Below are 16,057 nucleotides of genomic sequence, written 5' to 3'. Positions count from 1 at the left end.
GTGGACTTCTTAGTTGACCATGACATCAGTATCGATATGCAGAGAAGGGTTATGCGTTATAAGAACCAGGATGTACCACTCAACTTCAGTTTTGAGAAAGGGTTCAGCAGTAAGCGAGTGCTGGTGGAGGCGATTAGACAAAGACCACCAAAGTCAATGGCAGTAGATCGGGCAAAGGTTGATAGATCGAATGGGCCAAATAAAGCGAAATCAAAGGCACCTGCGAGAGAAACCAAATGCACCCACAAAAACGAAGGAAAGAATTTCCCAGAAAGAATGCGAGGGTAGTTTCAAGCCAGGGCGAACTACTGTTGTGAAACGTGGGAACGATACTGGTTATGCAAAGCAAATCCGTCAAGCGCAAGCTCTACGAGGTAGTTCATTGGCCAAACAACAGAGTGTGAGGGAACGAATCAGAATAATGAGTACTAGGATGAAACACAGGTACGACAAGAACAATAATTCGGAAGGTTTCCGGGAGGGAGATTTGGTACTGCTATACAACCCTCGGCGGAAAGGTGTTCCATCCAAATTTTGGTGCAGTTGGGAAGGCCCGTACAAAGTTGTGAAGAAGATCAGTGATACCATCTACCGCTTACAAACCATTGGGAAACCACGAAATAGAAGGGTGGTTCATTTGGAGATGCTATCAGCGTTTAGGTCAGGAAATTTGTCTGATCGGGACGATCAGGCTTAGGTGGAGGGCAGTGCGACGACTATTAGTAACACTAAGGCATACTATCATCTCTAAGCCGATACTAAGCAGTCACTTGTATCTACATAAACAAATCAATCATTATGTCTACACATATGTACATACAGCAGAGGAGAGATACTCACAAAAGTATGCAATCATCAGCAAAGTAGTTCTCACACATACACATGCATATTTCTGAGATACTCACAAAAGTATGCAATCTTCAGCGAACTAGTAAATTCTAAAAGGAGGAACGCCTAGAAATATGCGAACGAGGAAACCGAAGAGTATAAAAGCAGCCACAGCTGAGGCATGAGCAATCAGTTTGATTTAATCATGCTATTGGTTGTGAAGTGTTATTGTGAAGTACTTTCAAGTAGTCTAATAAAGACCATTTTTGCCTTATTGAATATTGGAGTTATTTATTCAACAGTTTAGTGATTCGAACGTTAGCAGAAGATTTGGAATAAGCGGAATTTCCCTAAATTCGTTTCAATATTTTACTGTGAAAAACTATTATTGGTCCGCCCAGCTCCGTCCATTCTTTAATAGCGAAACGACCTTTAGGATTCTGTATATCAGATACTGGAATAAATTTTTGCTACGATTTGCTACCATAACTTTAAAAGAAATTTACATGACGATACTATGAAAAGAATTTTTTGAAGTTTGTCCGAAGAGCTCAACAGAAAAACCCCGTGATACGGTGTTGGAGAAAATTTTAGCAGTGACCGGAAGAGACGTAGATACAAAAAAGTTAGGAGAGCGTGCAAAAATTTGTGCTTCAAGTTTTCTTGAAAATGGGAGGGGACTTGCTGAGTTAAGACCCGTGTTCTAGCACGTAATTATAGTTGGTTTTCCAAGAACGAAGACTTTGGAAAATACCTCCTTGGTGTGGACCATCAACTTCCTACAATAATTATGATTGAAAATTTAAACTTTAAAGTTACTAGTACACTAATCATACACACAGTATGATTGGCGGTAAAGTATGTAATGCACTTTCATATAAAGCGAAGGAAATGAATAATTACAGCGCTGTGCCCGTACGGAATGTTGACTGAAACATGCTAATTCACCACTTCAATCATTGATGCGGTGCATGGAATGTATGTTGCACATTGCATATCGATAAGAACTAAAGACATGGTGTGTAAGAGGCGATGTTAAGAAAGAAAAACTTAAACATATGAAGAAAAGAAGTCAAAGCAGATTAAAAAAAAACTGGGCTTTTGCCAAAAGAAGGAATACAAATGACGGTAACACAGCACGACGTTTTTTTAGTAATCCAGAAGTTATTGCAAACATTACAGGCATTATCTCATATCTCTTGAAAATGCTTTACCCTATATTGTCTTGCTTAGGATGTAAATATCAGATAAATACTGAGGCCTTTGAGGAAATATGAGTGGTACAATATGCCAGTTAGTCTACATAAAATATAGCTCCATTCAAGAGATATAATATCGCCATGCCGCAGCAATAAACTTAAAATATTCAACAGCAACGTGAAGTCGGTGCTACTATACGGCGCTGAAACGTGGAAAGTGACGGAACTTATCAGCAGTAAACTACAGGTGTTCGTAAACAAATGCTTGCGCACAATATGCCGTATATTCCGGCCCAACATTATTTCAAATGAAGATCTTTTAAGACTGACGAACACTGAGCTGATTCAAACAACCATAAAGAGAAGAAAATGGCAATGGATCGGGCATATACTAAGAAAAATCGAAGCATGTATAGCAAAAAGGGTGCTTGACTGGAACCCACAAGGAACTCGGCGGAGGGGACGACCCCGGACGACATGGATTAGAACTGTTCACGCCGAATGTCGGTCGGAAGGGTCGTGGAGAGAGGTCAAGCGACTAGGCCATAACAGAACTCGGTGGAGAGAACTCGTTTTTGCTATGCTCCTAAATGAGCGATATCTGTTTTTGTAATTTACTTAACAGAAATATCAAAGATAGGTATCAAGGAAATAAAAAAATGGTCCCTATTGGTGAACTTTCTGAATAAACTCAAGAGTCGAGAAATAAGGATATCAGAAATTATCACGAATGGTATACAATGGAAAGTTTACGAACTCAAACAAATGCGGATTTATTACACAGGCTCATGCAACCGGCACATTTGCAATTTACGTAAGCCACAGAAATCCAAGCGCGGAACTTTGCCTCAAGATGTAATTGCATTGCTTACCCACGAAGACGTGCTATGAATAATTGCTTTCGAATAAGTGTTTACGTTTTGTTATGTTCAACCTTTAGAAACTGGTTTACTATTAATAAAATGAAGATAAGTGACATATTTATCAATGAAACATAAAAAGCAACACTGCTGTACCAACTGCAGGAACACACTCATTGTTCCCACGTCCATAAGTTTGCTTCTTATACAAAGAAGGCACTACCAATGAAATATTTAAGGCTTTATCAATATTTTATTACATGAAATTCGTCGGCATCAAAACCGAAATTGACACAGCAGCCAAGTCATTTCCCTCAATTTTTCAATATCTACACAATAGTTCGTAAAATATGTAAAGATAATAGGTCTGACATACATATATAAAATTACAATTAAAAAATGATTATCAAAGGTATCACAAACATTTTTAAGCAAAATCGTTTTTTCTGTGAAATATTTTAGTAATGCTTTTAATTTTCAAAGGCAAAATAGTAGTAATGTAGAGAGAAATAGTGGAGACACGAACTTTTCGGTTAAGTGTATAATGCATACCAAAATCAAAAGTGGAGAATAGTGGAGACACACACTTTTTAGTACTTATTTTATGCGCAAAAATTCCGTGAGTGCAGATAAAGTTATGCACTTAGGAGTCCATATAAGGTTTAAATGCATATGTATGCGGGTAAAAAATCACGGCTATTATTAATACTAAATCCTAGTTTGTCGACATTTTTTTGGTGGTTGTTTATGCTGAGATGTATCCTTCAACACAAATTTTGAGCTAAATACTACTAGAAAATTGGTTAGGTTAGGTTAGAAAAGGTTGAACCGGCCGGTCAATAAAGACCTCAAATAGACTGAATGTGTCCATAGTGTTACCAGACTTTGTTTGACGACCAAACGTAAGAGCCCTGAACCGGCCGGTCAATAAAGACCTCAAATAGACTGAATGTGTCCATAGTGTTACCAGAATTTGTTTGACGACCAAACGTAAGAGCCCTAATCAGGTATCAAGACTTATGTTATAGAATAAATTACTTCCTCGAGACCTGGCACCTCCACCGCCCTAATATCTGGAGCCTTGACCTGGAAAGCGCAGGACATGAACACATAAGGTGGTCAACCGTTTCTTCCTGCAGCTCGCACTTCCCACATCTGCTGTTACTGACGAGGCCTACCTTATTAGCATGTGACGTTTTCTCTCTTCAGTGATATGGGCTACGTTGTGAGTCTAGTATCGTAGGATTTGCACATGATCTTAGAAATTTTGCAGACCCGCGCTTCTGTCCACGTCTTTCCTGCTTGATGGACCATATGCAACTCCTGTCTTCTTTTGATTTCTCCCGAATGGATTGGGACGTTTACTATTGCTTCAGCGAGTGCTGCGCTCTCCTTTGCCAACTCATAGGCATTTTCGTTACCTTCTTTCTCTTTATGACCAGGAACCCAATATAGATGTATGGTTCGGCCAGAGCGAAGTTCTTCCAATTCTTTGCATACCAGTACACTTATTGATGAAGTACTGTGTGAAATTATTGCTTTAATCGCTGCCTGACAATCAATATATATATTGATGCGACTGCAGCTTTAGAACGCATTATCCAACATTTCTGCTGCTTTCTTCACGGTTTTAATTTCCGCCTGAAAGACGCTGCAGTAATCTGGCAGCCTGCAGGGTATTTTTATTTTTTGATCGACACAGTAAACGGCAGATCCGACCCCTTCCGTTAATTTGGTACTATCGGTATACACGTGTATAGTATGTTCTGCTATTTCTGCACCCTGGCGCCAACCTGCCGTCTCGATGTGGCCCCAAGTATGCAGACGGGATGTGTAGGATGGTATGTAATGCTGCTGTCGGTGTTATTGTTGTGGTTGTTGTAGCAGTGCTTTGCCCCATACAATAGGTGCGACCGATCACAAATTGTCATCAATATCCTCTAACGGGAGTCCAAGGAAAATTGCTGTTTCAACAGAGGTGGACGATAATGAGAGGGGTGTTAGAGGCGTTGGTTCCTCAATACAGTTAAAGAGATGGTTGGTGTCATGTGGGAACACATTACAAGCAGGACATATGTTTTGTATGTCGGGGTTGATTCTGGATAGATAAGAGTTTAATCTGTTACAGTATCCAGATCGAAGTTGAGCTAGAGTGACTCGCGTTTACCTAGGGAGAGTGCTAGTTTTCGGTATTGTTCTTTGAGTACAGGATTCACCGGGCATAGAGGTCCGACGCCTGTTCGTGGAGTTCACTGAGGGCCTGCTTGTGTTTTTTAGCTTTATACAGCTGTGTTATCAGGTGCCGTATTTCCTAGTAATGCCTTAAGCCCCTGAGCGGTGTTGGCTCATCAATGAGATGTATGGGAGGTAGCCGTTTATTTTGTTGCAAAGCTCATCGATCTGTGGGCCCGGGCCTGTGGCCATTATTGTGCAGTCATTGGCGTGGGAAACTACCTAGGGTAGTTTCTAGGGCTCCCGTTATGCTAATCATTGATAATCTGCATACCCCCTCTAGTTTTTTTTGGTATACGTACTTTTTTGTGTGGCCGTTCACCAAACAAGGACCCCATAGTAAATTATGGGTTTGACAATTGCCGTTAATACCCAATGAGAGAGTTTGGGTGCATCCTAGCTTCCTCTTGCATGCATACAGCGCCGCGGAGTCTTTCTTCAGTCCGTCGAACCGCCTAGCAATTGGTTAATAACCAGCGTCATTGGTGATAAAATCCCACCCTGCGGCTTTCCTCTGTCATTGTGCAACTTAACATGGACCCGATCCAATTAGTTAAGGCAGGATGAATTTCAATCGAGTTGAGGCTGTCCATGATTGCTAGTTTCGAGACATTGTCGTAAGCTCCGGCAATGTCTAGAAAAACATTAGGGCATATGCCTGGTGTTCCAGGGCTTTCTGCCCACCCTATGCAATGCAGTGTCGACTGACTTGCCTTTGGTGTAAGCATGTTGTGCTGAAGAGAATAGTTCCTCATTCATATTTTATTTTATATACACACCTATTAATCTCTCTAGGGTTTGGCTTGAAGTCTCTCGGATGCAGATGACTGGTTTTCCCGATTTCGGTATGCAGACTTGTAGTATGTCTTCAAATTCATTAATTTCTACATACATATGTTTTGACTCGTGCTATTGGACTCAGTACATTGCCTCGTAACTTGAGGCTTCTTTTATTTTAGTTAAGTTGAGTAATTGCTTATAATTTGCTACACACTTTTGTTTCTGTCCATATTATTTTGTTTATGGTTAAGGCCCCGGCACAATTAAATTTTTCATATAGATGCGTTTAACACAAGCGTATGCATTGCAGTAACATCGCCACAATCAACCAAGATGTTGCGTTTATAAATATGAAGGAACTTCAAACTTGGCAATTGAAGTTTTTTTTCGCCTGGCCCGTTCACATACAAAATTTCGCGAAGCACTGTTATAAAAATTCTCCCTATACAACAAAAATTCTTCCCAACATATTTTGTGTCGTATTCATTTGTTTTATTCCAGTTTTTAATTGCGAAAAATTTTAGTGCTTCATTATGTATTGCGAACGATTCGCCTCCAAACGATTTCGTCTAGTAATGGTATTCTCTATTATTTTCGTTCGGCCTTTACGTTACTTACTTTATGTCAAACAGAAAGGCGAAAGCAAGTGACAAATGATATGTTGCCATCGTTTAACATAGTGCAAACGCACTAGCGATTCATATCTGAGGCGAAACGAACGTTCGTTTCGAAATAGAGAATGAGGCCCTTAGAAAAGTTACCAACGAGTAGGAAAAATAATTTCACTTGCAAAGTGTGCCAGCACCCTTAGCCAAAGCAAATATCAAATTCTTCTTCCTATGCTTTGCTTGCAACAAAAGTTGCAAGTTTGCTACTTTTTCATGTCAGATGGCGCCAGTGTCGCTCAATCTACCGTTCTCTATAAAAATACGTGCAATCTACTCATAATGCTTAAGATTGAGTAAAACGCATCTATGTAGTTATATGAAAAGCTTATGTGACGGGGCTTTTAGATTGCATTTCCCAGCGAACTAAGTATATATGTACTTATACAATTCACTGGCACATGCACATGCATACATACATTTAGTATGTAAGAATTAGTGTAAATATGTATTGTAATACATAAGAATTCTTTAGAATAATTTTGTATAAATAAGAATCACATTTTTCAATAAAATGAATAAATGAATGTCCGATCGCTCTTAGAGCTACACGAAATAAGTTGTTTTAAATAATTACAGACTACTCGAGCCGTTCTCCAAGATTGCGGGACGTGGCTCGGTTTAATGCAACCCTCAAAAATTATTCTAAGCTATTCTACAACCGGTTCACCGGCCATCTGCAGCATAGCAGGGATAACCCAGCTGGACCCGGCGTTTTGAGGTTAGCAAAAGTTGTTATTGCCTCTTCAATTTTGGTATTTTTCACCAATCCTGGTACCTCTCGCTCCGTAGTAGGAGTGAAGACGTTGCTACATAGCTCTTCCGCATCATCTGATGGGACTCTTCACTACTGTGTGACCATTCCCCGTCGTCCTTTTTTATCAGTTTCTGGACCGCGTCTCCCTTGGATAAAACATTCTTTAGTCTCGCCGTTTCGTTGGAGGATTCCATGTCCGCACAGACATTTTTCATGAAACGCTCATCGACCTGTTGATTTCACGCTTATAGATCTTCCAGAGATTTATATATTTGTCTCAGCACTCCTAGCTTTCCGCAAATTTCGCCTACTTAAAAATATCGTTTACGTGCCCTCTAAGAAAACTCAACTCCTTACTTCTCCATGGTTGTTCTCAGAGGAGAAGCTGTGTTGTACGCTGTTGTCAGCGCTTTTGATAAGAAGTTGTTGCATTCTCAACTCCTCTACGTTGTTAACCCCTTTAGGCTGCCCCAGTCTTCCTGGTACACATTTCTTAAATTTGTACCAATCCGTTACCCTAGGGTTTCTAAAGGATTTCTCCTTCTCTACCCTCTTTAGGGGGATGCTGAAGCTGATGCATGGTCTGAGATGGATGGCCTGTCAAGGACCTATACCCCGATATTTCCTGCTCAGAGCTCAATTTGATATCAAACACATTGCTTGACGTTGACCCATCATATTTAGGAACGCTTCCCCTGTTAGCCACCGGTAGACTACTCTATAGTGTATAACAAAAAAGGGACTCATCTGTATCGCTAATATTATCCGCTCCCCATACGCTGTGATGTGCATTCGCATCCGGGCCTATGATAAGCCGTATCCTGCACCCTTCTTGTTTCACCATATTTTTTAATTCTTTTTGTGGGGCTTCCACGTTATGGGCCATGTAGCAGGATGCCAGGATAAGGGAGAGGTCTTGTTGTTGTTTTTGTATCAGTGAGGTAGAGGTCTTCCTTCCCCTCTATTGCGATCACCGCTTCGGTGCTGAAGTTAGATAGGATACACGAGTATAGGTGCTTTCTAACCATGACTGCAGCTCTAAGCCTGCTTTCCGTCTTTGCGTAATAAACGCTGAATCCGCGAACAAGTCCAGAAACCTTTCATCGATATGAGGGCAATGACTTCTGTATCAGCGCCATATCAAACGAACCCTCCTCAAGAGTTAGGAGGAGCTCGCTCGATGACACTTCACTGTGTTGGAGGTTTACCTGTAGGACTCGCAGCACCATGGAATTATCTGCAACTGCGCTCATGCCATGGATTTTTCCGCTGTTTTCAGATTTTGGAGGTTCGTTTCTCTCTTCCCTGCTCGAAGCATCTTTGTTACTCACAGCATCATTGAAATGTTTGCCCACTTCTAACACCTCCGCCTCTACTCCTTTACGTTTGTCCTTTCCTGCTACTTCCAGGTCCTCGAGGTCCCTTTTCTAAGGAAATTGGTTAAGTCTATATAATTATAATTTATATTTGTTTTCATATATAGACATTGTTGATAATTTATATACTTAAGTACATATAGAAGGCGATATTAAACGATAGTATGCTATTTTTTATCATTCTAGCTTATACGGAATCGATAGTAAAGTAAAGAACCCTATAGATATCACTGTCGCAGATATGTGCCTAAGTACTCTGTACTTGCATGAGCTACACAAACAAAATGTAAGTTAAATTAATTGATTTTCATAAATACTGTTACGAATATTAGCAACACTAAGGGGTACTGCCATCATTATGTCTACACATATGTACGTACACGCAGCGGAGAAGCAACGCACAAACACATACAGATATCTTATCTGAGATATGCAATTATAATTGTGGAAGTGTCGCTCACAAACACACGCGCATATGAGAGCTATACACGTACATCTGTAGTTATAATTATAGCTGATAACCAACTAGTAGATTCTACAACAGAAGCGCCTAGAAGATGCAACGAGGAAATCAAAGAGTATAAAAGGCATCAACAGTAGAGGCGCTAGAGTCAGTTTTGATTGAGCACGCTATCTGTCGAGCAATAGTAGAGTTATTTATTGTGAAGTACTTTTGTATTTTGTATTTGTTAGGCAATTCATCCCAGCACAACAATTTGACAAAAATTATTTTATAGTGCTAATCGGCAAAAGGCATAAAATAGGAACAATTTAAACTTGAAACTTAAAGCTAATGACTATGGCTAAGAAAAGGTTACAATAAATAATATATTTAATAAATAAATAAATAAACGAATGATAGAGTACATTTGCTTAGAAGAAATCAGTATTTTAATTGTCTAGGTTATTATAGAAACTTGTTAATTCTTTATTGAAGAGCAGAGCATTGCTTATAAGCCTAAGTCTAGAAGGGAGTGAGTTCCAAAGACGTATGGAAGTAATGAAGAACTGGCGATCAGATATTAGCATACGATGTCTGAAGTGGGTAAGGAGAATAGATCTAGACGACTGGAGAAAATTTAGCCTCCGATACAGATAGTCAGGTTCCTTCATGTATATTAATTTATGTAGCGTAGTGAGCGTTTTAAGTTTAATAAGGTTATCGAAAGAAATGTTTAGCAATCTGTAAGCATGATGAGAGACGTGGTCAAGTCTTTTCAACCCATATACGTATCTAGCAATGTTGTTATAAACAACATTAAGTTTCCTATTACATACATAGTCACAATTAGAGTAAATCTCACAACCATAAAGGAGCGTAGGTATTAAGTACACTTTTGCTATTAGTAGACGAATATGTAACGGAGTAAAATATTGTGTAAGCCAGAGTGTACGAAGCATCCCATACACTTTTCCCACTGTGCGGAAGATGTGATCTTTCCATGTCAAGGTTTTGTTAAAAACTACACCTAGATTTTTTGCCGTGTCAACGTATTCTATAATAGTGTTGTCTAAAATTAAATTTTCCATTCCACTTTTATCTAGTGACCTTCTATGAATGACTATACATTTCGACTTCTTAGGGTTAAGACAGAAGCCCACGTACCAATTTGACACAAATCGTAATTTAAGTTATTAATACACGAACTGGTACGATCACTAGGACAGCACATATACAATTGTACATCGTCAGCATAAATGTGAATATTACAATACTTGAGAACACCAGGCAAATCGTTTATATACAAAACAAATAACAGGGGACCAAGGATTGATCCATGTGGGATGCCTCTTAAAACACTGACGAAGTCAGACTTTCTGCTACCAACACTTACTGCCTGAGTTTGGTCGGCAAAATACGATCTGATTAGGGCTGTTGCACAGTTGGAGAAATTAAATAGGTTGTCCAGCTTCTTGCAGAGAACGGTGTGGTCGACCGAGTCAAACGCTTTTGAATGGTCGAGAAGAGTTAGGAAAGCAGTAAAATTTTTGTCAACTTGTTCTCGAATATCCTCTATCACCGAAAAGAGCGCCGTTTTACAGCTACGATTTGACCTGAATACAGACTGGGAATCTGTGAGAAGGTTATTATCCTGCACATAAGTATTTATCTGGCAGTGCAAAATTCGTTCGGCGACCTTGGAAAGGAAAGACAGAATAGCTATAGGTCTTTAATCCTTGTTTTTCTTGGGGATTGGGATTACCTTAGCAACTTTCCAACATTTGGGAAATACACATGACGTCAGTACAGAGTTAACCAAGTAGGTTAAGCGACGAAGGATTTTAGGAAGAATTATTTTTAAAAATTTCGGACATATACCATCGAACCCCATAGCATTAAACTTTACTGAAAGAATGGCTTGAACGACATCACAATCATCGACACTAGCAAACTCAAGAAGACCAAAATCAGCATTAGCGCGAATACAATAATTGTCAGCACATATATTGTCAGTTGAGATTGGCAGATTTACAAAATTTATATTTATCTCGTTAATGTCTACATCAGGGAGGACAGAAATATCACATTTGGATTTTCCGATACCAATATCTTTAATCGACTTCCAGGTTTCCTTCGAACACAAAGCATCACTAAACTTGTTATTATAAAATTTCTGCTTAGCTGACCTAATGGCTTTGTTTGCAGCGATCCTAGCTGCTTTGAAGCAGTTGTGAGCCTCCAGGGTTTTGTATCTTTTCCATCGTGAGTAAGCAAGATTACGCTGGTGAATTAAGTGTTTTAGATTGGCACTAAATCAAGGGGTATTATTGTGTGTAGCATCTTTGAGTTTCACTGGCACATGGTTGTCGAAAAGCCTAATAATATGGTTCTGTAGGAATGATGCGTGATCATCGACCGATGTCAGCGTACGAATCAAGCTCTATTCGACCGACTCCACCGCTGAATTAAGGGAACTGTAATCTATGCTTCTAAAATCACGATACGTAAAGGAACATTGGATGTGTGACGTTTGAAAGTTGTAACTAAGAAATATCAGATCGTGTTTTGAAAAGCAAGATGCAGACAATTGATCGTAGTGGAGCAATTTCAGAGGATCATTCACAAAAAATAAATCCAGCAAAGAAGAATTTGAGTCAGAAAAGTGTGTAGGTGAAGTTAAGTTGGTCGGAAAAAGTCCAAGAGACTCCATGCTTAGCTTTGGAGTTGAGTCGACGAGAAGGTTGGAGTTGAAATCCCCAGCGATGATTATATTATCATAGCTTATAAGTAGAGGCTCGAGAAATTCAATAAAGCCAGAGAAGTCAACTCCACGATTAGGTCTGTATGCACAGCCGATAAGAAGCCTTTCATTATTTAAAGAGAACACGTCTACGAACACATATTCGACAGAATCACTTGGACTAGCACTGCAGCAAAGTATACAGGATAAACTACTTTTAACATATATAGCAACACCACCACCATGACCACGTCTATCAGCCCTGAAAAGTTGATATCCATTTAGTTGCACCAAATCATTTTTGTGACATGAAGAAAACCAGGTTTCGGAAATACATATAACATCTATATCAGAACCTTCAGATATGAATCTCAATTCATCCAGCTTTTTATATAGGCTTTGCGCATTGAGATGGGTGACTTTGAGCCCTTTAGTACGTTTGCTGAATACGCGCAACAGTGCATGTAAGCAGTCTTTGGAACTAGACAACCTATAGTCTAGGACCATCACTATCTATGGGATATAAAGAATCCTCTGCGATGCGTAACAATAAAGACAACATAAATGAATGTTTACAAGTATGATAGGGAGAGATAAAGACGGAAACGAAGAGACGCAAGAACTTAAGTAATATGCCATACATAGAAATTAATTTATTGATCATTATTCGTTGGCGCATCATCATCTCGAAAGGAACTAGCGCTTTCTTCGCCGGTATTCTCAAGACGCTCTAGAAAATCCAAGCTATGTATTGCTTCAGGGCTGGCGTTGGCTATTCGTCTGATATGTACCAGACCCTTCTTAGAAAAAACCGCTACTACCTTCCTTTTCTTCTTTAGACGGATCGCTGCCTTGAAGATCGCATAGTTTTGCCTGGACAGCGAAGCATTTGCATAAATCGGAGCATTTGAATTTATGCCCACATGAACTAATTGCAGACCCTTGATGTTTGGATTGTTTTGCCGCCTAAAGGTGCCTATACTTTTTAGCAATTTGTTTCTGTCTGTCGGCTACTGAAATTTGATTACTACGGCCGGATCTGTCACACTGTTGTCTAGTTTCCGTAGCCGAAAAATGCTCATTATAGGAATTGGTTGCAATCTAAGAGTGGAACAGAGGTGATGAAAGACACTTGTTAAGTTTTCTCCTTCCTTAAAGGGAATTCCGTGTACACGGACTTCACTTGCGGCAATATGGCTCTCTTGCTTAGACGCATTGTTTTTGAGTGTTTTTACTTCCTGTTCGAGATAACCAACGCGCTCGAACACGCTCCCCAGCTGTGTAACTCTTGCATTAAGCTCACTGACCTCTTTTTTCAGCACGACCTTTAATAAAGGCCATTTTGCATTATTAAATATTGGAGTTTTTAAATATAAACGAGCTCTAGGCCAAATATTTGTATATTCTTAATAAAACACAATACGTGAATTTTTGATATACAATTATATTATTTAATTTGTCGATATTTCGACTTCAGTCTGAAGTGATCATCAGGACTAGGTACGAAAAGAACAAACATACATATTAAAATCATAAAAATACACATTTGCACAAGTACAGAACTTACATTTTTGAATGCAATATGTCGACTAGTGTAACAAAAATATAAGTTTACGAACAGTGCAAAGCAAATAACAATAAAATGTAAATAACACACAGCCGTTATCATAAACAAAAAATGAACATAAGCAGAAAGTTATCTAAATGAGTAGTGAGCGCCGCTCAAGTGATATCAGCTGCAGCCTGCAGGTGAACTCTTTGGTAAACAGTGGGAGATGCTCTTATCTATTATTGTTGTTGTTGTTGATCAGCTGCCTAAAGGCAGAGGCAATACCAATTGTATCAGATTTGAAGTTCATGCGTTTGTCGCTGGGTGTATTTATTATGTGCAGCATCTCTAATATGTAGCGTTTGTTGTAATTCCTCTCTTGCTGTAGAATTTCTACATTTTCTAAATTGGGAGAGTGTCCAGTTTCTCTGCAATGCTGTGTTAGCGCCGTTTTGCCATCATTAGGGTTGTTGCGATTTTTAATATTCGTTTTATGCCCGGAAATCCTCGTTTTTAGTTTCGATTTAGTAGTCCCCACATATACTTTGTCGCATACGTGGGACCCGTCACCATTACATAGAATTTTATATATCAAGTCCGATTTCTCATATTTATCTATTCTACTCTTGGTATTACTGAAAATTTGTCGCAACGTATTATTGTAGGTAAAGGCTAAATTACATTTCTCTTTGTCTCTTTTGTGGTAAATGACATTTCGGCATACCGGGTATTGAAACGCGATCCCACTAATAAATTACAAGAAAAAAATAACGAGATTGTAGAAAAATTGTTTAAAAACAAAGTTATAGATTTAAAAGAGAAATACAAACTAATAAGCAAAACGTCCAATGCACCTAGATTATATGGCCTGCCCAAAATTCATAAAGCGGATACCCCATTGAGACCTATTTGTTCGTCTGTCAACTCCCCTTCGTACAATTTATGCAAGTATGTGGTTAATATTCTCACGAACATAACCAAATCGTCCAAATATAACGTAAATGACTCAATTGAATTTAAAAACAAAATAAAAGATACATACATATATGATGAAGAGAGTCTCGTGTCATTTGATGTCATCTAACTTTTTCCCAGCATTCCCGTAGATCATGCCTTAGAAATCATAGCATCTAAGTGGAACCAGATAAAGAGCCACACCACACTCACAAAAGAACTTTTTCTAGAAGTTGTTCGTTTCTGCATTAGAGATAATAGATATTTTAAATTAAACAATAAAATTTATGAGCAACGCTGCGGTATGCCCATGGGTTCCCCAGCATCCCCCGTCATAGCAGACATTGTAATGGAAGAATTACTGGAGAAATTTGAAGATGACTCCCCTTATAAGCCACGTTTGCTTACCAAATACGTCGATGACCTTTTCGCAATTGTGAAAACTGATACGGTGGAAGAATTGCTAAATATTCTAAATGGATACAACAGGAGTATTAAATTTACAATTGAGGTGGAGAAGGACGGAAAACTACCGTTTCTCGATACTCTTATTATAAAAAAGAATAACCAATTATGTTTTGATTGGTATAAAAAACGTACCGCGTCAGGTAGATTAATTAACTTTAATTCTAAACATGACAAATCTACAATAGTCAATACGGCCAGAAATTTTATCAACAGAGTTCTCTCGATCAGCGATGAAGTTTATCATAAAGAAAACATTAAAATAATAATAAATGTTCTAGAAAATAACCTACACGCATAATAAAAAACTTTATAAGAAACCCACTGCGAGAAAAATGCCGAAAATAATAAAATATATAAATCGACTACATATGTGTCAGGCCTGTCTAACAGAATAAAATATTCAAATATTTATGACAAAGAGAAATGTAATTTAGCCTTTACCTACAATAGTACGTTGCGACAAATTTTCAGTAATACCAAGAGTAGAATAGATAAATATGAGATATCGGACTTGATATATAAAATTCTATGTAATGGTGACGGGTCCCACGTATGCGACAAAGTATATGTGGGGACTACTAAATCGAAACTAAAAACGAGGATTTCCGGGCATAAAACGAATATTAAAAATCGCAACAACCCTAATGATGGCAAAACGGCGCTAACACAGCATTGCAGAGAAACTGGACACTCTCCCAATTTAGAAAATGTAGAAATTCTACAGCAAGAGAGGAATTACAACAAACGCTACATATTAGAGATGATGCACATAATAAATACACCCAGCGACAAACGCATGAACTTCAAATCTGATACAATTGGTATTGCCTCTGCCTTTAGGCAGCTGATCAACAACAACAACAATAATAGATAAGAGCATCTCCCACTGTTTACCAAAGAGTTCACCTGCAGGCTGCAGCTGATATCACTTGAGCGGCGCTCACTACTCATTTAGATAACTTTCTGCTTATGTTCATTTTTTATTTATGATAACGGCTGTGTGTTATTTACATTTTATTGTTATTTGCTTTGCACTGTTCGTAAACTTATATTTTTGTTACACTAGTCGACATATTGCATTCAAAGATGTAAGTTCTGTACTTGTGCAAATGTGTATTTTTATGATTTTAATATGTATGTTTGTTCTTTTCGTACCTAGTCCTGATGATGACTTCAGACTGAAGTCGAAATATCGACAAATTAAATA

At 38.7% G+C, this 16,057-nt stretch overlaps 1 protein-coding gene across 5 annotated transcripts in view; it reads left to right on the top strand.

Moving 5' to 3' along the window:
* The window catches only part of Atg9 (autophagy-related protein 9), a 347,588-nt gene that overhangs the window by 297,632 nt on the left and 33,899 nt on the right, over positions 1 to 16,057 (top strand). For 4 of the 5 annotated variants that reach the window (XM_067782082.1, XM_067782079.1, XM_067782080.1 and 1 more), the window contains one exon: positions 8,884 to 8,983. The exons of the other annotated variant lie outside the window; for it this stretch is intronic. In XM_067782082.1, coding sequence (XP_067638183.1) covers positions 8,884 to 8,983 — 100 coding nt within the window. The remainder of the gene's footprint in view (positions 1 to 8,883; positions 8,984 to 16,057) is intronic. 5 annotated transcript variants of the gene reach the window in all.

Source organism: Eurosta solidaginis, chromosome 4 (assembly GCF_040869045.1).
Source record: "Eurosta solidaginis isolate ZX-2024a chromosome 4, ASM4086904v1, whole genome shotgun sequence".
NCBI lineage: Eukaryota > Metazoa > Arthropoda > Insecta > Diptera > Tephritidae > Eurosta > Eurosta solidaginis.
Note: the sequence above shows the minus strand (reverse complement) of the source record. Positions and strands in the feature narration are given on the sequence as shown.